The sequence below is a fragment of the Podarcis erhardii genome (genome assembly GCF_964252035.2).
Source record: "Podarcis erhardii genome assembly, chromosome: 11".
In the NCBI taxonomy this organism is placed as follows: Eukaryota; Metazoa; Chordata; class Lepidosauria; order Squamata; family Lacertidae; genus Podarcis; species Podarcis erhardii.
The window spans coordinates 53,153,480-53,176,241 of record NC_138501.1 but is presented as its reverse complement, the minus strand read 5'-3'; the positions used below and the strand labels follow the sequence as shown (position 1 = coordinate 53,176,241).

The window sequence follows — 22,762 nt, the reverse complement described above, 5'->3', positions numbered from 1 at the left end:
CTGTAATAGCTAGGCATACTGCCAGCTTTTGCCATGCCAGCAAGATCAGTAAGACAGGCAGAATAAATTACACACTGGAGATAAGCAGCTGGAGAAAAAGCAGGTCCTGCAAAAAGGAGGATTCCCTTTAAAGGGATTTCCTAAAACAAGAAAACCCAGAGGAGAAGTAACAACTAAGGCAAGAACCGACAAGAGACTCTGCTGCAGGGAAAGTTACGAATGAACTCTCATACCTGCATGGCCAGAACTCACATTTCCTCGTCATAGGAAGAAGCCTTGTAAAAATAACTTCCAGGATGCGCAATAGGATTATGCTTAATCCACACAGGCCAAGAATCAGGATAATCTCTACTGGGAAATATACTCAAGTCACTGAAACATTTCAGCTTGCTGGGCAAATGCTAACAACGCTCTCTCCAAGGGGCCGAGTTTTTGTTGCTTTTGTGGCACCTTAAGGCCTAACCAATTTTATTATGGTATAATAAGTTTTCGTATGCTAAAACCAACTTCATTGAAAAGGGCCCTAGTCCACAACAGCATGATTGAATCACGCATGACCACGTATACGTGCAACGCCAGGGAATAAAAAAGAAGAAGAAGAGTTTGGATTTGATATCCCGCCTTTCACTCCCTTTAAGGAATCTCAAAGCGGCTAACATTCTCCTTTCCCTTCCTCCCTCACAACAAACTCTTTGAGGTGAGTGGGGCTAAGAGACTTCAAAGAAGTGTGACTGGCCCAAGGTCACCCAGCAGCTGCAGGTGGAGGAGCGGAGACTCGAACCCGGTTCCCCAGATTAAGAGACTACCGCTCTTAACCACTACACCACACTGGCTCTCTCAAAATAGATTCAAACCAGGAAATGGCATGAGAGAGCTAGAGAGTCCTCGTGGCTTGTGAGGACACCCTTCCCAGAGCGCAAAGAGGACTTCGGTGAGGGCAGAGGATCCCCCCAAGGAGACCTGAGGAGCAGTGGAGCGTTTTAAAGGCTGCTCAGCCTCCCTGGCTAGCAACTGACACATGCATAAGAGCAGCAGCTTTTCCGCATGTCCTCCAACCAGCCCCAGAGCTTCAACTCTAGTTGAAGAGACAGTTGTGTGGTTGTATGGTGAGAGAGCTGGAGAGCAGGAACAGACAGGTGTTTAGAGGCTTTAAAGAGGATGCTACCCACTGACTCGATTTTCACTTACGTATACGGGGCCCCGGAATGTAACCCCTGCATAACTGGGGGGGATGGGACGCCTGTATTTTAGGATTTAAAGGCGCCCAGCTTCCTAGAAATTAGTTTCCATCACACACCCTGGTACAGACTGCATAGCCATCCCCAGGGAAAGCCATGGAATATACCAGATTGTGCATCAATTTATTATACAGTATATTGTATTTATATATAGTGGACACTCAGGTTGCAAACATGATCCGTGCAGGAGGCACATTCACAACCCGCAGCGCCATGTCTGCGCACGCGCAGGTCACGATTTAGTGCTTCTGCGCATGCACCAAAACCCAGAAGTAACTCGTCCCGGTGCTTCTGGGTTCGGCGCGGTGCACATCCCGAAAACATGCAACCTGAAGCATCTGTAACCCGAGGTATGACTGTACCGCCCTTCATCCTGAGATCACAGGGCAGTTTACAGTATAAAAACACAAAAATACCGAATATAAGGGTACCTGTAGGCATTAAGTGCAGGCAGGAAGACTTGTAGACCCCCATGCAATACAACACATCGAGCACCCCAACAGCAACAGAATGGCAACAAGGCATCTAAATGTGATTTGGGTTATTTTAGCCAGCTGCGGCCCAACCCAGCCTTTCCCTCCCCTGCCCACATCAAGGTCTCCATTCCCGAAGAACTTACCACCGTGGCTGTGGTGAGCGCTGGGATTTCATCTGTACATGCTACTGAGCTGGGCAGGGAAGGCAGTCTGGACGTGGGGGGCAATGTCTGTGCCTCTGGGCCACCGTCCACGCTGAGGTCAGAGAGCCCAGCCACGTGGTGCCCATTCAGTTCGCTGGCTTTGCTCTGCAACGAGCTGAGGAGAGTGCCGTTGCGAAGGCAGGCTGTGCCGGGGAACGTACTCGCCAGCTTTGCCGCCTGCAAGTCGCCCTCGTCCGAGTCGAGCTTCGGGAAGGAGAGCGACTTGATATTGCTCACCGACGTCACGGGGGAGAGGGACACTTTGGAAGACAGAGACATCTTTTCACAACCCCCCAGCTGCGGTAAAGCGATAAGACCGTTTGGTTTGTGAAGGGGCTTGAGGTCCAAACTGGCCCTTTCCAAAGACGCCAAGACCTCTTGGTCTTGTAATACAGACTCAGGTGCTACTTTGGGCAAGCTATTGTCTAGAAGTTGGGCCATGATTGGCCCCGGAGTACCAACATGGAGCTGCAGAATGTTCTTCAGCTCCTCTTTATCGTCGAGTGTTTTTAGTTCCAGTTTGTCAAAGGGGTCTTCCTCGCACTCGAAATCCGCCGGGTTGAAATCAGCCTTCGCGTGGGGCGGACTCAGAACTTTCTGCTTTGCGGTGCTGCTGTTGGCAGGGGTAGGAATGAGGATGTAGTTGTGATGCAGGCTAGCAATGATGGGGTTGATGGGAGGCGGGACGGCGTTCTCTGGGCAGCTGCTGTCCGGGAAGCCTGCTTGCTTCTGCTCCTCGAAGGTTGCTTTTTTATTTGCTAGCGCCTCCTCGGCCCTCTGCTCAGCCTCTTGCTGGGCAGCCTGGATTCGTTTAATGTTCTCAGCCCACTCAATAGTCCTCTTTTCCAAGGAGAAGTCATACTGGGGGTGGGGGGGGGAGGAAAACGCAAGGCGACAAGGTAAGAAAGAGCTGCCGGAGCTATGCTGGCAAACACATCTTCTCCAAAGCTTACTTTGGAAATCAGCCCCTGCCAAATTAGGAATGGAACTACAGAGGAACCATGCCTCCAATTTCAAGAACCTTTTCAGAAGGATACTGTGAGCAAGATGCCAAAGGCTGCTGAGACACTAAGGAGAATTAGCAATGTCACACTCTCTCAAGAATGTGGGGAGGGGGTACTTTTAATGACATGGCTAAGTGTATAAGCAATTTGGGACCTAGTACCAAACTGAGGATGAGCACTCCAGTTTGTCCCCCCAAACATTTAGCCTATGCTAACATGACAGCTTGGCCAGGGTGGGAGAGAAGAATCACCACAGCTGCCCGTACCTATTACGGGCCGTGAGATGTTGCACAGATCCAAGAGCCAACATGAAACACAGAAAACTGAAAGCATACCAGATACAGAGATGCTTCTGCGCCTTCATTATACTGCTTTTGGAGAATGCTGAAAGGGCACCTCTTTACACTTGAGGTTTATGTTCTTAGGACCTACATCATTCCATTTATATACCAAATAAATATCAAAATATCCCATGGGGGTGTACAACATTAAAAACAAATTTCAAAACATCGGTTGTACGTGGTTTTAAGCTGTTTTTAATGTTGTGCTTTTAATGTTGTAACCTGCCCTGTGGCCTTAGGGTGAAGGGTGGAAAACAAACAAACAAACAGATACTGGGGTGATGACTGCTGTTTCCAGGAACTCTTCTGGTTGTGAGACTTTTATGGGTGAGCTGAGAATTTGTTTCGACCCTGGGTGAGAACCCAGAGGCTGAGAGGAAGAGTGTGTCAGAAGGAAAATGAACTGATATTGATTTATATGTGTATTAGTAACTGTATTCATGTAATTTTTTTTATGCAACTGTGTATTTCTGTAATATTTTGTTAAGCTGTTTGTTGCTGCTTCTTTTTGTTCACCGCTTAGATATATTTTTATAATATTAAACAGCACAAATTAAATAATCTAATCAAACCGAATATTATATGCCACATACTGGAAGAAAAGCCAAAGCCAAACTAAAATAGAATTAAATATGAGATTATGGGGACAAGTGGGAATGATTAAACTACAGCAATGTTAGGAGAAAAGGAGGAGGGTGATAAAGAAGAGCTAAGTAACTGGAACCTTGTGGTCAAATATATTAAGGAAAAAATAAGAGCTGCTGATATCAGCACAGATTTTCTTCTTTATGCATTTACATGATAAAGGTGAGGCCCAGATGAAGCAGGACCATTTTGCAGTAGTCTGGTTGCCAGTAAATGCAATGATTTATTGATTATAATCATCATGAATTATACTCAATATTGTATACTTCTCTTTTATGAAATATTAACCAAATATTTAAGTTATTAAATAGGAATAATTCCCTTTTAAAAAAACCTTTTTCTACTCCATGATTTATTTATTTTTAAAACCTAGAGGGTCCTTTCAGAGTTGTCAGTTCCAAATGACCTGAAATTGCTGTTTGCTTCTTGAGAGCACGCAAAGATTTATTTTTAAAAACTATACAGAAATAATAAGGCAGACTCCCCCTGTGTTAGGGGATAACATTCACCTGGAACAGGATTAAAACCCTTAAATGTATTATCTTACAGTTTGCAAAGGTTAAGTGAGGCCAATATCAACCAGCTGTGAAGACAAAGCCTTTATCCAGCAACTTTTAGAACACCCTTAAATCAAGCAAGGGAAGCAATTTTTCTTCCTTATCTTCAATAAGAATTTTCTACTGTTGGTTAACAAAGGTGGATGTTGCATGGATGACTTAAGCTTGCTTCAGAAGCTACTTCTCCTTATTTGGCTTTGAGATGGATTAAAGCAGGCACAGGGCAGGTGTTGACAAACTACCCAAATCTATTTTAAGGGAACCAGAAGCAGCCGTTCCAGTGCAGTTAACAAAAGAGGGGCCTGGCTTTAGTTGTTCAGAGTGAAACACTTTTAATCTTGGATAGTAGGTTAATGCAGAATAATCTGTTACCTAAAGGCACAGTCCTGAGTATGCTTATGCAGAAGGAAGCCTCCACAAGTTATAGACGACTTTCTATTGCAACCCTGTACAAAACAAGCAAGTCTCACCCGGGCTTCTCTTACAAGCTGTGGAGAGTCAGTCAAACAAAAGCCAATGGGCAAGCCAACTTTGGCTGGTGCTCTGAACTTGTCTCCTATCTTGAACGGGACGTCATCGAGGTAACTGAAGGTCCCTAAGGAAAGGGAATGAAACACATCAGTGACTTTGCATTTGTCAGTCAATACAACCCCATTTCACCCATCTAGGCCAAATCCCCAGCAACAGCAAGACTTTTAAAGTCTGAAACCAACAGAAAAGCAAATGAATGTTGGGGTTTATATTCAATTCAAATGTGACATGGTGTCTGGTTCTGCAAAAGCCTTCCAAAAACTGCTTCATCCCAATTTCCCTGAACAGTGATAAAAATAACCACACTAGCAGTTTTAGTTAGAAATTGCCTTCTATTTTTATGCTTGAAAGTTCATGTTTTATATAAACATGAACTTATATAATAGTCAGCAGCAGATGCCTTCAGTTAAACAGTCTCCACAGATGGGAGATGGGCTTAATGGGGTTCCCAGGTACCTTGAGCTCACACACCTGCTTCCAACAGCTGCCGGCATCCCAAGTCTATTTTTCATATTGCTGCACTGTCCAATATTATCAGGCAGGGGAGGGACAGTTCATAGTATTATGCAAGCAAGAAGAGCCAACAGGAACCAAAGGGGAGAGCAACAGATTCAGGGGATCAGGAGGCCTTATTATGCAGCTTGTAAGGTGCATGCATGTTGAATATATTAAGCTGCTTTGCACCAAGCCAGACCATTGGTCCATCTAGCCCCCATCCTGTCTAGTATCCTGTCTACTTTCTGAGAGCACCTGCTTCCCAATTCAAAGTCCATGTCTGAAATAAGAAAAACAAGGAAGGAACTGCTCTGAGCATCTTGGAATCTCCCATACTGGCTGCTATCTAAATGGCCGGTGAAACCCTGCATAAACTCACATGCTGGAGAACCCACACAAGAGTCACCTTCCCCACAGCCATGCAGCCACTCAATATCTCCAGTGTGCATTGATCAGTACTCTGCACTTACAATAGCACCTTAAAGACCAACTAAGTCAGTTCTTGGTATGAGCTTTCGTGTGCATGCACACGAAAGCTCATACCAAGAACTGACTTAGTTGGTCTTTAAGGTGCTACTGGAAGGAATTTGTTTTGTTTTGACTATGGCAGACCAACACGGCTACCTATCTGTAACTGCACTTACAATGTATGCCTTGGTCAGTTATGGAAAACAGAGGAGGGAGGCACAGAAAACAAAGAGAATGCAAAAAAAGAGAGAAAGCTAGGTCTGAAAGGTGCAAACTAATAATGCTTATTGTTGCAAAACAAACAAAAAACCCGCTTCAGAACTGAAATACCTTCTTGGACAAAGGAGCAAAATTTGCGTAAAGACTTCCCAAAACTATAGGCACTTCTCTGCAATGAACAATAATAGTTCCTCCTTTCTACTTCTTCTTGGTCAATAACATCACATCCCTTTTATACATAGTGATCACCTTAGTACAGATTCTTGCTATGTGCAAGAGGCCACCTGAGACAGTCCTGAACAAATATTACACATCTAGGTGACAATGCACAACTGGTGAGGAAGTCCATATTTCTTCTTCCCAGGGTGTTTCCAGTTAAAGTCGTCCCACACCAATGAATTTTCCCTTGGAAGAGCTGATACAGGATGGCAATCACAAGAGACCTACAGCTCATAAGTCCAGTTTCTGCACAGATTAGTGGTAGAATATGTGCTTTGCTCGCAGAAGACCCCATGTTCAATCTCAGAAATTTAAAAGGGTCTCAGGTAACCGAACAGATTAAAATCAAGCAGCAAACAAATTATGGAAGAAGAGTGAATGGGTTTGCAGTTCTAAAACGCTAGTGGATTCGATCACTCAAACCTGGTATTAGGCAAAGTACAGACATTAGTCGGGGAGGGAGGAGGTGTGTGTTTTGACTGAAGGGGAAAATATTTATCTCAGCAAATGCTTAGTACGTTGTACAAGCAGGACAAAAGAAAGAAGATATCTGTGCCGTTCAGCTTGCAGTCTCTTCTTCTTTTGTATGCAGAGACACAGCTTGAACTATCCAGAGCTGTGCTTGCTGCAAAGCTCTCTTGTGTAATCATTAGAATCATAGAATCATAGAGTTGAAAGAGACCACAAGGGCCATTGAGTCCAACCCCTTACTGTCAGGAAGTTCTTCCTAATGTTTAGGTGGAATCTTCTTTCTTGTAGTTTGGAGCCATTGCTCCGTGTCCGCTTCTCTGGAGCAGCAGAAAACAACCTTTCTCCCTCCTCTATGTGACATCCTTTTATATATTTGAACATGGCTATCATATCACCCCTTAACCTCCTCTTCTCCAGGCTAAACATGCCCAGCTCCCTTAGCCGTTCCTCATAAGGCATCGCTTCCAGGCCTTTGACCATTTTGGTTGCCCTCCTCTGGACCCGTTCCAGTTTGTCAGTGTCCTTCTTGAACTGTGGTGCCCAGAACTGGACACAGTACTCTAGGTGAGGTCTGGCCAGAGCAGAATACAGTGGCACTATTACTTCCCTTGATCTAGATGCTATCCTCCTATTGATGCAGCCCAGAATTGCATTGGCTTTTTTAGCTGCCGCGTCACACTGTTGGCTCATGTCAAGTTTGTGGTCAACCAAGACTCCTAGATCCTTTTCACATGTACTGCTCTCAAGCCAGGTGTCACCCATTTTGTATTTGTGCCTCTCGGTTTTTTTGCCCAAGTGCAATACTTTACATTTCTCCCTGTTAAAATTCATCTTGTTTGTTTTGGCCCAGTTCTCTAATCTGTCAAGGTCGTTTTGAAGTGTGATCCTGTCCTCTGGGGTGTTAGCCACCCCTCCCAGTTTGGTGTCATCTGCAAATTTGATCAGGATGCCCTTGAGTCCATCATCCAAGTTGTTGATAAAGATGTTGAATAAGACCGGGCCCAAGACAGAACCCTGTGGCACCCCACTAGTCACTCTTCTAGCTTCCTTTAGGTAGAAATTTTGTATTGTCAGCTTGAAATCACATTTTGGGGGGGGGAGGCACTATTCAGCAAAAGCCACATGATAGAAAACCACAACAAGGGCTATGTGTCTATGGACAAACATCCCCCCTCCTCCACCAAGTGGAGCACGACATGTTTTTCTCTTCTGTCTTCCAACCTACTGCATTTTCATCTTGCAGGTTAAGGCTGCCCATTAAAGGCTGACCTAATTGCTTATCTGAAGATGGCTTAATTTTGGGTTGACCCCTGACCAGACTGAACCTACTACTGTCAGGTCACTAGTCAAAAGGGAATGCCTTCCAGTCAATACTACTATTTTGGGACCAGAGATCCTCACCACATCTCAGGTTACAGATCCCAACTCTGTTGTAAGTAGGGGAGACCCAAGAAAGGGCCTTGTTTGCTGTGGTGCCAAACCTCTGGAATTCACCCTCTGTGAAGCTGAATTCTGACCATCAGTTATCATTACAGTGCCCAGTTAAACTTTACTTTTCAAGATGCCTCATTCTGACTGATGGCTTTACTTAGCTTTACACTGCTATTCTGTTTAATGCTGTATAAATCTATTTGTAGGCACAGTTTCATTTTCAACATTCTGTACACCACTTTGGGACACCATGTACCTGAAAAGTTGTGTGTAAATGCTTAAGCCAGCTCTTCCATGAATACCTTCACAATATTTCTTATCCAACTGCTTAGGTAAAGGTAAAGGGACCCCTGACCATTAGGTCCAGTCGCTAACAACTCTGGGGTTGCGGTGCTCATCTCGCTTTATTGGCCAAGGGAGCCGGCATACAGCTTCCAGGTCATGTGGCTAGCATGACTAAGCCGCTTCTGGCGAACTAGAGCAGAGCATGGAAACGCTATTTACCTTCCCCGCCGGAGCGGTACCTATTTATCTACTTGCACTTTGTGCTTTCAAACTGCTGGGTTGGCAGGAGCAGGGACCGAGCAACGGGAGCTCAACCCGTCACGGGGATTTGAACCGCCAACCTTCTGATCGGCAAGCCCTAGGCTCTGTGGTTTAACCCACAGTGCCACCCGTGTCCCTATCCAATTGCTTAGGAACACCCTAACCTATGTTTAGAAAGACAGCCTCCCCTTGCCACACCTGAAACAAAAGACACACATTTCACTTACCATGAAAGTCGGACCTTGACTTCGGAGCAGCCATTTAGAATCTGAAAGACATTTTGAAACAGCATTAGTGACCTTGCATCATCACACCTCCAACACGTACTCTCCATTCAGTGGAGTCATCCCGTAAATATTAGTTCAGCTTTTTTAATGTGACAGGTAACACAACCTTCTTTATCGACAGAGTTCCCTGTGTTCTACACACCTGAGATCTGGCACGAAAATTTAGATCCTACTTATCATCGTTTTGGGGTTTTTTAAAAAAGGGTTATGAGAATCAGAAACAAAATTGAGGAGAGGGCCTTATGTGGGCAGGGAGGGGGGAATGTGCCTCCTTTGGCCACTAAGTTTTGTGAAACAACTTGCCACTGTGACTGCTCAGATTGCTATTACTCCATTCCTTACTACAGTCCTCTCTAAACTCTGCATCAAAAATACTGTGATCCCAATTATGGTATTTGTGCATGCATGTTAGCATAACTCTTAGTATGCAATCAGGAAATCCACAGCTTCTCCAGCAAAAATGACTGCAAAAAACCATGAAGTGTCAGTTTATCAAGACCCCCCCCCCATCTATACCCAACAGCCCTTTCCTCTGCACAACCTCTGTGCCACAAACTGTCAAATGTCAGTATCAATTATCAGCAAAGCAAGGGTCTGTCTGTTGCCCCTTCAACAATCTAATGTCCAAGGGTATACAAACGTACTCGTTCCACAACACAGCTTACACCAGGCAGACAGGAGGAAACTTCAAGCCTAACGGCTTCGCTTTCAGTATGATCAAAATCTGCAAGTCTGGATGCTGCTGATCTAATCTTACAGATGTGCTGGGTATTCCAAAAGTGTTTCCACACATGCACATCTGTGTAACTCAAGGCCTGGCCTCACCTGGAGGAGATCCTGTTGCAACAAAACTGCTCCTATTCTTTACCAGCAACAGAAAACCTGAGGCGGCGGCACTCTCACTTAAAGGCAATCCAAGGTACCGTATTCTGAAGAGTATTTTTTGACATGGACACAGCAACACACACACACACACACACCCCCAATTACTTGAGGCATAAATAAATCAAAGGATGAGTTAAGTCCCTGACATTACTGGGGCATGACACAGGCTAGAACTGAACAGGGATTATGAAAAAGGAGTCTCTCCCTCAAAAAAATGAAGGTTTTGGGGATATTGAACAAAGCAAAACCACTTGGCTTCAGCCGAGAGAAAAATGTGAAGTCATGTGAAATTATCACTGTATTGAAATCTGTGTCAGAACAATGACACAGCATTCCTTTGGGCATTTTGTTTTCTGTGTATTATCGCAAAGAAGAATATACTCTTTAGTTTTTATCCTGCGGTATCCTGAGTGACAAAAATGTAAACTTAAAAGACATTCACTTTTATCAAAAGAAATTTTAATGCTGTAAGCTGCCCTCTGATCTTTGGATAAAGGGTGGTATATAAATTTAATAAATATAAATTAAAATAAATCCACAGTGGACATATTAAAAAACCCGATAAACCCCAAACATATCTATACACAGTACTCTCTCTGGTATAAAGGACTCAACAGATTCAAGTTTGAAACAGAGGTATGTCCACACCTATTCTTATACAGTGATTCAACAGGAGACTCCTCTGAAATTAGGCAGTTCTGAATGAATCAGGACAGGGTGGGGAGCAAGTTTCCCCATTTTCCCCAAATTGCACTGCTTATAAACCGGATCCAATTTAGCATGGACTTGGACTATAGAATACCTTTCATTAATTGTCATTCAAGTGAGAGCAAAAACTGCAAAAAAATTAGCAGGGGCAATTAGAGTAAGATCTATTATTTGATTATTGATGTAAACCTCCAAAATGTATTTCGTATACATATTCTGTACTATTTTCAGTACATTTTTATTTTATTTTACTGCTACGGCTAGTAGCTGATGCAAATAAAGATTCTTCTGATCTGATCTTTCATTGACTGTACCTGTTATTCCACACTATTGTCACAACTGCTGTACTTCATAGACCACAGACCTTGAGGGGGAGAAATGTTTCTTAAAAGCAGCTTGGAAGAGACACACTGATATCTCTGTTGTGACAAGTGGTGCAACTATCCATGTATATAAAAATGGAGTGCTTCCAAATCTTTATCTCTCTGTCACATGGAACATAATGCTGTTGGAGAGCAGCAACATTTGTGAAGCATTTCCTAAGAATGCAACATCCCTCACCATTACTCTTAGGACCCTGATTCAAAACAGTATTTTTTGACAGCCAGCATGGTCTAGAAAGAACAGCAGCCTTCCTCAATCTGCAGCTCTCCAGATCAGGGGTCAGCAACCTCAGACCTTGTGGGGGGCCAGACTATATTTTGGAAAAAAATATGAATGAATTCCTATGCCCCACAAATAACCCAGAGATGCATTTTAAATAAAAGCACACATTCTACTCATGTAAAAACACACGGATTCCTGGACTGTCTGCAAGCCAGATTGAGAAGGCGATTGGGCCACATCTGGCCCCCGGGCCTTAGGTGGCCTACTCCTGCTCCAGATGTTTTAGACTACAATGTGACTTCAGCATGCCTGAAGTAGATTTGTTAGGACTTAAAAGCAGGTCAAGCCCTGATTTAAAAGCCCTTCCTCTGCCATGAGCTCATTGCGTGACCATGGGAAAGCCCAGTTCTGTACATGGGAGTAAACTGGCTTCATCTCATAAAGATAAACCTAATGAAAATGTACCATATAATTTTAATGAATAGATCAGGGGTGGCCAACCTGGTGGTACTTCTACTGAAGACTTGGGTCAACAAACATAAATCAAAAGAAGCTTTATTTTATGAAAAAGAGCATTAAACCTAATAAGGAGAATGAGCCTTTTCTCACTTGCCACTACTGTATCCTTCTGTAACTCTTCTCCCAGTTGCATTCTTCTAGCATAGCTCCAATACAGTGGTACCTCGGGTTAAGAACTTAATTCATTCTGGAGGTCCGTTCTTAACCTGAAACTGTTCTTAACCTGAGGTACCACTTTAGCTAATGGGGCCTCCCGCTGCCGCCGCCGCACAGTTTCTGTTCTCATCCTGAATCAAAGTTCTTAACCCGAGATACTATTTCTGGGTTAGTGGAGTCTGTAACCCGAAGCATCTGTAACCCGAGGTACCACTGTACTTGGTTTCCTGGTGAAAGTGGACCTAAATGGCTGAAAGAGATCTTCGGGAGAAATGAGGCAGATAGAGAGTGGCTTTTAACCTGTAATGTGTCTGCAACTTCTCTTCCCCCCACCCCGCTTTGTATGCTGGAAGCAAATTCAGGGAGAGGAATCCTGCAGTTGTTGAAGTTCTCATTTTGCCCTTAAGTACCACCTCTATATCTCTCCCTGTTCACATGCAGGCCCAAATAGGTTTGCCTCATATTTCTCTCGCACATTAAATCGAGCATTTAATTTTCAGCTTCTCTGTTATACGTTTAACCTGTAATTGGATTTTGTTCAGGGAACATTAAGTCATACATTTTTATTGTCTTCATGCAACTATGCAATTCCATACTAATTACCATCTTTCACCTTCAGCCTCAATGAGGTGTATATAATAAGCCAGCCTTTATCTTTCATACTATAGCAGCTTTTGCAAATCAGTAAGAATTAAGCAGACAACACACATCATCACAAGCTAATGCCCGGTTCCCTTAAATTAACCAGCCCTCTTTCCCTTAGTATTTCAATGGAAACACAAACCAGGTGCAAACAATTTACAAAATGGAGCTGAGTAGGGCTAGGATCCTGGATATCACACTTTCGATAGATAGGCCTAGGCACATTTCATCCACCGATAAGCAACAGTAACCCACCGAGAGGGAGATATCAGGAGACACAAATGCTATGGGAGATCTGTGGCTTTTATGCCCGAATTGTAAGCTTCGTAGAGGCATGACAGCTGGGTAACTCGTGTTGTAAAAATAAATAAATGCAGGAGCAAATAAACATTGGGTCTCAACACATAGGGCTCTTTTATTATTGCTATACAAAGTAATTTGCATAAGCTTTTTTTCAAAAGGGCCCAACAAAAGATGTGGGCATCATGCGGAAGGTCATTTTGACAGCCAAAATGATGCCAATGAGTGCATGCCAATGCTTTCCCCGTTTTTGCATGCCACCTCCTTTCCATCCCCGTCCACTGAACATTTCCAATCTGACTGAATTGCCCAGTGTGCCATAGCCAAGGCTGCTCACTTCATAAAATAAATCCCATGCTTCATGGCCATGTGCAGACAACTGGAGTTCTTAGAGAACCAAAGGGTGTGCTGTTCCAGCCACTCTTAAGTTTGCTCCACAGGAAATTTGTGACCAGAATAAGAAAAACACTGCAGCACAGCTGCCTCTCACATAGTAGATAAGCCCCCAAAGTTCTCAGTAGTGATATAATAACAGTATTTCCCTTAAGGCTAAGTAACCAAGTACAACATTTGGCTAAGTGGATTTCTACTCCTAAATAAATGAAGGCAAGGAAAACAATTTGGCATCAGGTTACCTAAATGACTTCGGCCCCTATATTGTCAGATGGGGCACTGCTGAGAATACCACGCCTCAGGGGTGCACTATAAACTGGGATATTACTGTTGCAGCTCCAGGCCTCTGGAATCAGTTACCAGCCAAAATTAGACCAGCACCTAGCATCTTGATGTTTAGGCAGCTACTGAAGACATTTTGGTTTAAGAAGCCCTTCTCAGAAATGTGACCCAGTCATTTAATGAAACAGTAATTCTATAACTGTAACAATGGTTTTTTTGTTTTAAAAATATTTATTATTTGTAGTTTATCTTATTGTGAACTGTTTCAATAGCTTTGGCTGTGAAGCAGTTTATAAATCTGTTAAATAAAAAATAGCTCTCCTGTTGGACAAATATGATATATCCACAGTTTACTGGAATGGTCAATACAGGGACGTCCCAAGAGATTGTGATCTACTCACAGAATAAAAAACTGGCAGTGATCTACCCCTGGGGGGGGGGGTTCAGGGGTTGAGCTTTTTTTAGGGAAAAAACTCAAAGTTGTTGACCTTTTTTGGGGTTCTGGTGAAAGTTTTTGAGCTTTACTTAGATTAGGGAGGTATATTGACCTTTTTTGAGGGAGTTCAGGTAAAAGTTGTTGCTGTCTACTAGTGACTGCAAGCATACCCAATCAAGATCAAGTAAAATGTGGAACAGAAAATTTAGGATGAGAAGTGGCCATGCAAGAACAGCAAAGGGTTGGGTTTTTTTTTAAAGGTAGCTGGAATAAAGGCATAATGAACCCTTCCGCGGTCTTCTTGTGTTGCCCTTGTAACAAAAAGTTACATTAAAAGGTACTTCACACTTAAGACTATTCCAAGATAGTAAAGGTAAAGGGACCCCTGACCATTAGGTCCAGTCATGGACGACTCTGGGGTTGCGGCGCTCATCTCACTTTATTGGCTGAGGGAGCCGGTGTACAGCTTCCGGGTCATGTGGCCAGCATGACTAAGCCGCTTCTGGCGAACCAGAGCAGTGCACGGAAACGCAGTTTACCTTCCCGCTGGAGCAGTACCTATTTATCTACTTGCACTCTGACATGCTTTTGAACTGCTAGATTGGCAGGAGCAGGGACTGAGCAACGGGAGCTCACTCCGTTGCGGGGATTCGAACCGCCGACCTTCTGATCGACAAGTCCTAGGCTCTGTGGTTTAACCCACAGCGCCACCCGCGTCCAAGATAGTCTGCAATAATATCCGTCTTGTCATTCATCCAAAGATTTTCCAGATCATTAAAAGGTAGTTTTGCCCATTCATACAAATTACTCATAGGATGGTGTTGAACAGACAGGATGTTCGCATATCAATCCACTGCCTTCTCTCTGTACACAAAGAACACTTGTGCCTTTCTCTCCCTCCCCCCCGAAACCCCCCCCCCACTGTTGAGGACAAGGGTCAGAGGACCATGCAGCCTTCATCCAGGCTAATTTTCTGGCAGCTGAAGCAAGTCCAATTTTTAGCACAGCACAGCTACAGGGTAGAACAGTCTTCTACCATAATAAGTAACTGCTGTCTGTCATTGGGTTCAGTAACTCATTCTCAAAGTATGTGCAAGATTATTACCTTGAGAAAATACACACACACACACACAAAAACAGGCTACACCCAAAGGGTCATGACCTAAATGCCACAAAACAATAATCCATGTAGGAAAGAATCAAGCTCAGCTGGCAGCATAAACTGAAACTGATCCCACAACCAATGTTGAAAACTCAAATATATAAGCTAGGCACCCTATGGCTCCTTGAACCAAGGTTACAGTCGCCAGAATGGAATGTCTAGTTGGCATTTTGATGGACTGACTAGTGATGTGAGGTGAGAATATTCTCTGCTAGAAAATTCTCCGGAGAATGTTCTCCACAAACTGTAAATTATAATGTAAGAATCAGTTTTACAACCCACATTTAAAAAATCTAGTAAATAATAAGTCAAGCTGTGATATTGCCAGTGTAAGTGATGAGTAATGATTTTTTTTTTTTATCCAGTTACATTACTGAGCATTGTCTCATTCACCAGTGGCAGTTCTGAAATGTGAACTACAGAAAACATATTTTTTTTTTAGTTTTAAAAATGCTATTCATTTAATTTGATGAACATTTGGATTTATATGTATTCCAACTATATGTAACAGCCTTTTTTTCTATTTTGGTGTGATTTTATTCTAAGCAATTCTATACACTTGGACATACAGTGTGATTTTTTTTTTACAGAAAGTCGCTTTAATGCTTTATACACTTAAATTACCTAGGCCTATACAATTATGTGTAGCAGCATGTGAGGTGGCCTTGATTTAAACAGTTGACATTTCTATACTTTTATTTAATGCCAGTAACTGGTTTTTGCAGTGCCATTCAATGGCAAAAGGTGCCATTTACCAGAGACTGACATACTGAAATATATGATCATATAATGATCATATATTTAATGTTAATGGCTTCTTTTTTATATGTATGCATATAGTTTTGTTTATCAAGCTGTGTTTTAGTCACCAAAACAGTTATTAAGTGTTAGCGCTATTAGAAGCACAAGATAGCCTATTACTGAATTTACTTGTATCAAACCTTCACGGCATTGCCCCATTGAATAAAAGTATCTGTACAGTTTTTGGTTGCCATCTGAACAAGTTTACCCATGAATAAACATGTATATTAACTAATTATATCATTTTCAATGCATTAAAATGGTATCATTTTCAATGCATTAAAATGAATATTCTCCTATTTTAAATGAAAATCTCTAATATTCTCATTAATATTCTCCAAAAGATTATTCTTGAGAATTTAACATCACTAGGACTGACTGTGATCAATTATCAGTTAAACATCTGGGGTCATTCCACATCAAATCAATGCAAAAAACAAGGGTTTTGCCACCAACCGTCTCGGATTTTGATGAAACTTGGTGTACACCCTTCCCTTATGGTTGAAAGAAACCCCCTTTAATTTTCCCCCTCTATCTCAAACAGTTTTAATTTTATAGCACTTCAAAGTTTTGTGAAATCTGTGTTTCTGTTCCTCTTGAGATCCTCGGCCTTGTGTGCATTTTATATTTTTTCTCTATAACCAATGATCAGATCTCTTTGAAATTTTACACAGCGCTCAATAACATGCTGAGGATTTCAGGAAAAAATACACCAGCACTCAAAAGATTATATAAATGCCTAATTAAATGTATAAATGTAGCTTGGGATTCCTACTGTGCAGGGGCGAGGGAGGTATGGCGGTGGGGGCAGATGTCATAGGCGAAGGGGATCGAGATACGGATATGCTCGTACCCCTTCCAATCTGCGCCCCATCCCGAGAGACGAGGGTAGGGTGAGCAAGGATTACTCACCTCCGTCACTGGTGTTGTGCAATGCCAGGTCTATAGGCAACAAAACCGCCACCCTGCGAGATTTCTTCACCTCGCAGGGGGTTGACCTGGCATGTGTGACTGAGACCTGGGTGCGTGAAGGGGATACTGTTCCCTTACGAGAGATGGCGCCCCCGGGTTTCTCCGTCCTTCACCAGTCGCGGACTGTGGGCCGGGGGGGAGGGGTGGCGTTATTAATCCGGGAAGATTGTTCTTTCAGGGCTCTACCATCGCCATCGATCCCCGGCATTGAATGTGTTGGCCTAGTGTGGGGCTCCGAGGTGAGCTTGGCTGTCTGGCTGGTGTACCGGCCACCTAGCACACCAGCAGCCACCCTGTCAGGCCTGCTGGAGGCGGTGGCTGGCTGGGCCTTGGAGTTCCCTAACCTATTGGTATTGGGGGACTTCAACATCCATGCTGATGCCACTCCCTCCTCACAGGCTCTGGACCTGGTGTCTTCCATGGCGACACTAGGGCTCTCCCAGTTTGTTTCGGGCCCCACACATCAAGCAGGCCACACGCTGGATTTGATCTTTGGCATCGGTATAGATGTGATCATGTTTCCTTCAATGAAGGTGCCATGGTCTGATCACTATGCTCTGAAAGCCAGGATTGACGTTCCACCCCCACCCTGCTTGGGTGGCGAGCCAATTTGGGCTCGCCCGCAGAGGCTGATGGACCCTGATAGATTCCGTCAAGCCTTGCGGGACCTTTCTCCCCCTGGCGACTCATTGACTGAGCTTGTTGAGGCCTGGAATACCCAGCTCCTGGCAGCCATCGATGAGATCGCACCTAAGCGCCCTCTGCGACCCCGCAGAAACCGGGCTCCCTGGTTTACCGAGGAGCTCCGGAAAATGAAGCGGGACCTCAGACGGCTAGAGCGAGTATGGCGGGGTGCCCGTGACGGAGCTTCAAGAACATCTTATAGGGTTTTTATGAAAACCTATGAGATGGCAGTGAAGGCCGCTAAGAAGTCCTACTTCTCGGCCTCCATTGCATCCGCTAGCTCTCGCCCGGCGCAATTATTTAGTATAATTCGGTCTTTAACGTCCCTTGAAGGACAGCCAAATTTAAATAACAATTCGACACACAGCTGTGAGGCATTCGCGAGCTTTTTTGCGGAGAAGGTCTTGTTGCTCCGCCATGACCTCCCTGCCAATTTGGATACAATAAAGGAACTGGAGGCCCCTCGACTGTCCTCGGGTTCAGTATTAGACCACTTTGACTGGATATCCCCAGCTGATGTGGACAGACTCCTCCGAGCTGGAAAGCCCACCACCTGTCCTCTCGACCCGTGCCCGTCCTGGCTGATTAGAGCGTGTCCAGACGAGGTGCGGGGCCCCCTGGGGGATATCATCAATCTGTCTCTTGGCGCTGGGACATTCCCAGGGGAACTGAAGGAGGCAGTGGTGCGCCCGCTCTTAAAGAAAACATCATTAGATCCTTTAGATCTATCCAATTACCGCCCGGTTTCGAATCTTCCATTCCTGGGTAAGGTGATTGAGAGAGCGGTTGCTGAACAGCTTGGTAGGTTTCTGGATGAAACATCAGCTCTGGATCCATTCCAGTCCGGCTTCCGCGCTGGTCATGGGACCGAGACGGCTCTGGTCGCCCTAACAGATGATCTCCGCAGGCAGCTGGATCGAGGCGGGTCGGGGCTGCTGATTCTTCTAGACCTGTCAGCAGCCTTCGACATGGTCGATCACGAACTCCTAGACCACCGCCTTGCCGACGTGGGGATCCAGGGCACAGTCCTTCAATGGCTGCGCTCGTTTCTCTCTGGTCGGGGACAGAGGGTGGCGCTTGGGGGGGAATTGTCATCCCGCCACTCCTTGGTGTGTGGTGTGCCCCAGGGTGCAATACTCTCCCCGATGCTTTTTAACATCTTTATGCGCCCCCTCGCCCAGCTTGTCCGGAGTTTTGGGCTGGGCTGCCATCAGTATGCTGATGACACCCAACTCTATCTGTTGATGGACGGCCACCCGGACTCGGCCCCAGACACACTGATCAGATGCTTGGAGGCTGTGGCTGGATGGTTTCGTGGGAGCCGGTTGAAGTTAAATCCTTCGAAGACAGAGGTCCTCTGGCTGGGACGGGACGACTTGGGACTGAGGGGGCAACTCCCATCTCTTGCGGGGGTGCAATTAGTGCCAGCACCATCCGTTAAGAGTTTGGGTGTAATCTTCGATACCTCCCTCTCTATGGAGGCGCAGATTGCAGCTATAACAAAGGCGGCATTTTTTCATCTCCGCCAAGCTAAGCAGTTGGCTCCTTACCTCTCTCGCCCTGACCTAGCCACTGTGATCCACGCGACGGTCACCTCCAGACTGGATTATTGTAACTCGCTCTACGTGGGGCTGCCCTTGAGACTGACCCAGAAACTCCAACGGGTGCAGAATGCCGCAGCGAGACTCCTTACGGGGTCTTCGCTTAGAGATCACATTCATCCGGTGCTATACAAGCTGCACTGGCTCCCGGTGGAGTACAGGATCAGGTTTAAGGTGCTGGTTTTAACCTTCAAAGCCCTATACGGCCTAGGGCCCTCGTACCTACGGGACCGCCTCTCCTGGTATGCCCCACAGAGGAACTTACGGTCTTCAAATAAAAACACCTTGAAGGTCCCAAGCCACAGAGAGGTTAGGCTGGCCTCAACCAGAGCCAGGGCTTTTTCGGCTGCGGCTCCAACCTGGTGGAACGCTCTGTCACAAGAGACAAGGGCCCTGCAGGACTTGACATCTTTCCGCAGGGCCTGCAAGACAGAGCTGTTCCACCTGGCCTTTTGTTAGGGCGCAGCCTGACTCCCTCCTTTGGCAATCTTTTCAAGACTTTAGCTTATGGTTGCCATTAATTTTGTTTTTAACTCATTTTTATAATGTTTTATAATGTTGTATTGTTTTAGTGTTGTTAGCCGCCCTGAGCCCGGCTTCGGCTGGGGAGGGCGGGATATAAATAAAATTTATTATTTATTATTATTATTTTTTGGTGGAAAAATGAAGTTTAGAAAACCTAAATTTTCAGTGTGAGGGCACGATGGAATCAAAAGTTTTTGATGGTGAAAATTATTGCAAAGACATGCTCTTTCACAACAAAGAATAAAATTTATGGGTCTCTTATGTCACGTGGGAAGCAGCCCAAGGGAGGATCTCCGCGGGAGTGATCCGGTCCATGCCTGGTAAGCCTTGCCGACCCCTGGTCTAAGGTGAAAATGATTCCACAAACTGTTCTCAATAGTGGCACTGGGTACTTCAACCGGACCTGCAACAAGCAAAGAATCAAGGCCCCTCCGAAGTCATCCTCAATACGTGTAGCTAGTTGGTCCCGGTGGGTTTTCCTGGGGCTTCAGAGGTCCCTCCCCCACACGGGGAGTCAGTAACCTCCAGACTATCCAAGATAACTCCACTGGCCTGCTACTAGAGAAGATGATGCAAGCTGCAAAATGAACCTTTTTGCAGCCCACACTGCCACATAGCAGGCACTATTATGTGTACTTACCAGTGTTCGACTGACTTCAGAGCGAGACTTGTGCCATTTAATAATTATTTAATCAATGTGTTTTTTTCTGTACCAGGTCAAGGATTTAACATCAACATGAAGACATTTTTACATCTCTGCTTCTAATGTCCTGTTATATGTCTATGCAACTTAATACTGCCCACTGGACAACTGGAAAGGCCTTACCTGCCAGGGTATCATGGAGATTTACAACTCCATCTCTCAACACATTTGAATTAAGTGAGCTGTACTGAACACCAATAGACCTTACTTTCAGGTAAACAATGTTAAGATTGAAAATGTTCAGAGTCCTTTTAATTCTTGAAGCTCCTCAACGTCTTTAAAAGTAAGTATCATCCCACAGAAGAACACTGAGAGCATTTTCCCTATCTGAAAACCTCAGTCGAAATGTTTCTTTTAAAAGCTGTCACAAGACAGCACGCATGTTAACATCTGAAGTTAAAGAACACTCATGATTCAGATTACTTTTTGCTTGCTATTTATTATGCCAGCCTTAGGATGGAAGCCAAAATACTCTGCATTCCCCTAACTTTCTACAGAAGATCAAATTGCAACAGCATTGCAAGCCGTGTACATTGCTTAGTTTGCAAGAATCTTATGTTTGCATGAAACTGAGTGATGTTCAACTCAGTCATACTCAGAGCAGACCCAGTGAAATCGACGGACTTGTCTACTCTAGGTGTAACTTAGCTGGAATCACCAAGTGTGCTTCGTCCCCCTTTATCTGCATGGCTAACTTCTATAAATGTAAAGTGAAAAGTTATTCAGGCCATGAATTAATTCTTGCTGCACACATTATCATCAAGTCTAAGTGCTACCTTAGTTTTAAGAGAAGATTCATTTCTCCAACTTTACCCAGGGCTTGAAATTAGCAGGGAGCCAGGCACATTTTGCACCAAAATATTCACCATTTGTGAGCACTTCAAAAACTCTGGGTGCCATTTTTGGAACCTGGCTGACACTCAAGGATTACTGAAATGTATGAGATTTGAAACCTCAAAGTATATGTTACGGATAGACAATATGTTAAAGGAGTTTAACAATAAAGAGTAGAGTGTTTTGAAAACTGAAGTATGTTACCAATGTTACCAGTGACACTTTCGTGTCAATGCAAAAGTGAATTGCATATTAACTCATGCTTATCAAAATAATAAATAAAAGTGCTGCAGACCCCCACAGTGGAGACTAGATATCCTGTTTTGGTACCCACAACCCAGGTCCCAGAAGCCATTTAGCTCCTACCTTTTCTATTCCAGTTTCTAACACTGACTTTACCATGCTCCAAATAACCACAGTTTGGAAAGCTAGTGTGTTCTAGTGTTTACAGTGTTGGCCTAGGATTCAGAGCACAAGGTTGAAAACACTATTCAGCCTTGCAGCTCACTGTGGGACCTTAAGCAAGTCACTTTTTGCCTAATCTACCTCAGAGTTGTTGGGAGGATAAAATGGAGAGAGCAAGTACCATGTAAGTCAGCATAAGGTCCTCTAGTAAGAGATGGAATATAACAGCAATAATCTATCAATTAAATATACTGTAGATATATAGCCTGTTAAGATTGTATGTTAATTGTGCCAAACAAAGTCTCATTCATCATCACCTCTGCTAATTTTTTAAAAGGTTATGTCTGGAGGACTGGCAAGGAACCCATGAGAAGACAACACGCCAAATGAAGTAACTGTGACTCAGTAAAAGGATGTTGCACTGCACACTAATTAACGGTGTCATCACCTACAGAGTTCCCCACCTCAGGCAAACTCAAAAATTGAAATAAAAGAACAAAGCCTATTATAGCCAATCAGAACAGAGCATTCCTCACCTGAATTCTCTTGTCTTTTAATTTTAAATCTTGCTCTTCTTTGAGGGATCTCACGATAGCACACTTGCCCCCCCCAAAGGTTATGCTCACAACAACTATGTGTGGTAGGTATGGCTTAGAGTGTATGACTTGCCCAGGTCCTCTCGATGAGCTCAGGGCCAGAACAAGGATTTGAAACTGGGTTTCCCCAGTTCTAGCCCAACACTTTAACCACTACACTGTTTCACTGATAATGGACATTGATTAGAAAAGTTATTTACTTCCGCTGGGATCCATGTCCCTCACAGTATGTGTGTGTTTTGAGTTGACTGGAATCCACCCCAGGCCAGAAAAAGGCCTTTCTGTGATTCCCTTCCCAGTTAGAATACCTAGTAAACACAACTGACTAAACTACCTACAGAGAACAGTGAAAGCATTATTCTATTCCAAAGACAAGACGGAAGGCTTTCGGGATGAAAGCCTGCAACAGTGTATTGAGAAA

The 22,762-nt window shown here is 44.2% G+C and overlaps 1 protein-coding gene and 1 long non-coding RNA gene across 2 annotated transcripts in view; one reads left to right on the top strand and one right to left on the bottom strand.

Moving 5' to 3' along the window:
* UBAP1 (ubiquitin associated protein 1) overlaps window positions 1-22,762 on the bottom strand; it is a 31,262-nt gene that overhangs the window by 5,234 nt on the left and 3,266 nt on the right. The window contains exons 2-4 of the mRNA XM_081881542.1: window positions 9,072-9,112; window positions 4,935-5,059; window positions 1,858-2,778 (exon numbers count right to left, since the gene is read on the bottom strand). Coding sequence (XP_081737668.1) covers window positions 1,858-2,778; window positions 4,935-5,059; window positions 9,072-9,105 — 1,080 coding nt within the window. The 5' untranslated portion in view covers window positions 9,106-9,112. The remainder of the gene's footprint in view (window positions 1-1,857; window positions 2,779-4,934; window positions 5,060-9,071; window positions 9,113-22,762) is intronic.
* Window positions 3,439-22,762, top strand: part of LOC309352918 — a 20,518-nt gene continuing 1,194 nt past the window's right edge. The window contains exons 1-3 of the long non-coding RNA XR_014161479.1: window positions 3,439-4,603; window positions 20,520-20,720; window positions 22,083-22,762. The exon at window positions 22,083-22,762 is cut by the window's right edge and continues 1,194 nt beyond it. This is a non-coding gene — a long non-coding RNA (uncharacterized lncRNA). The remainder of the gene's footprint in view (window positions 4,604-20,519; window positions 20,721-22,082) is intronic.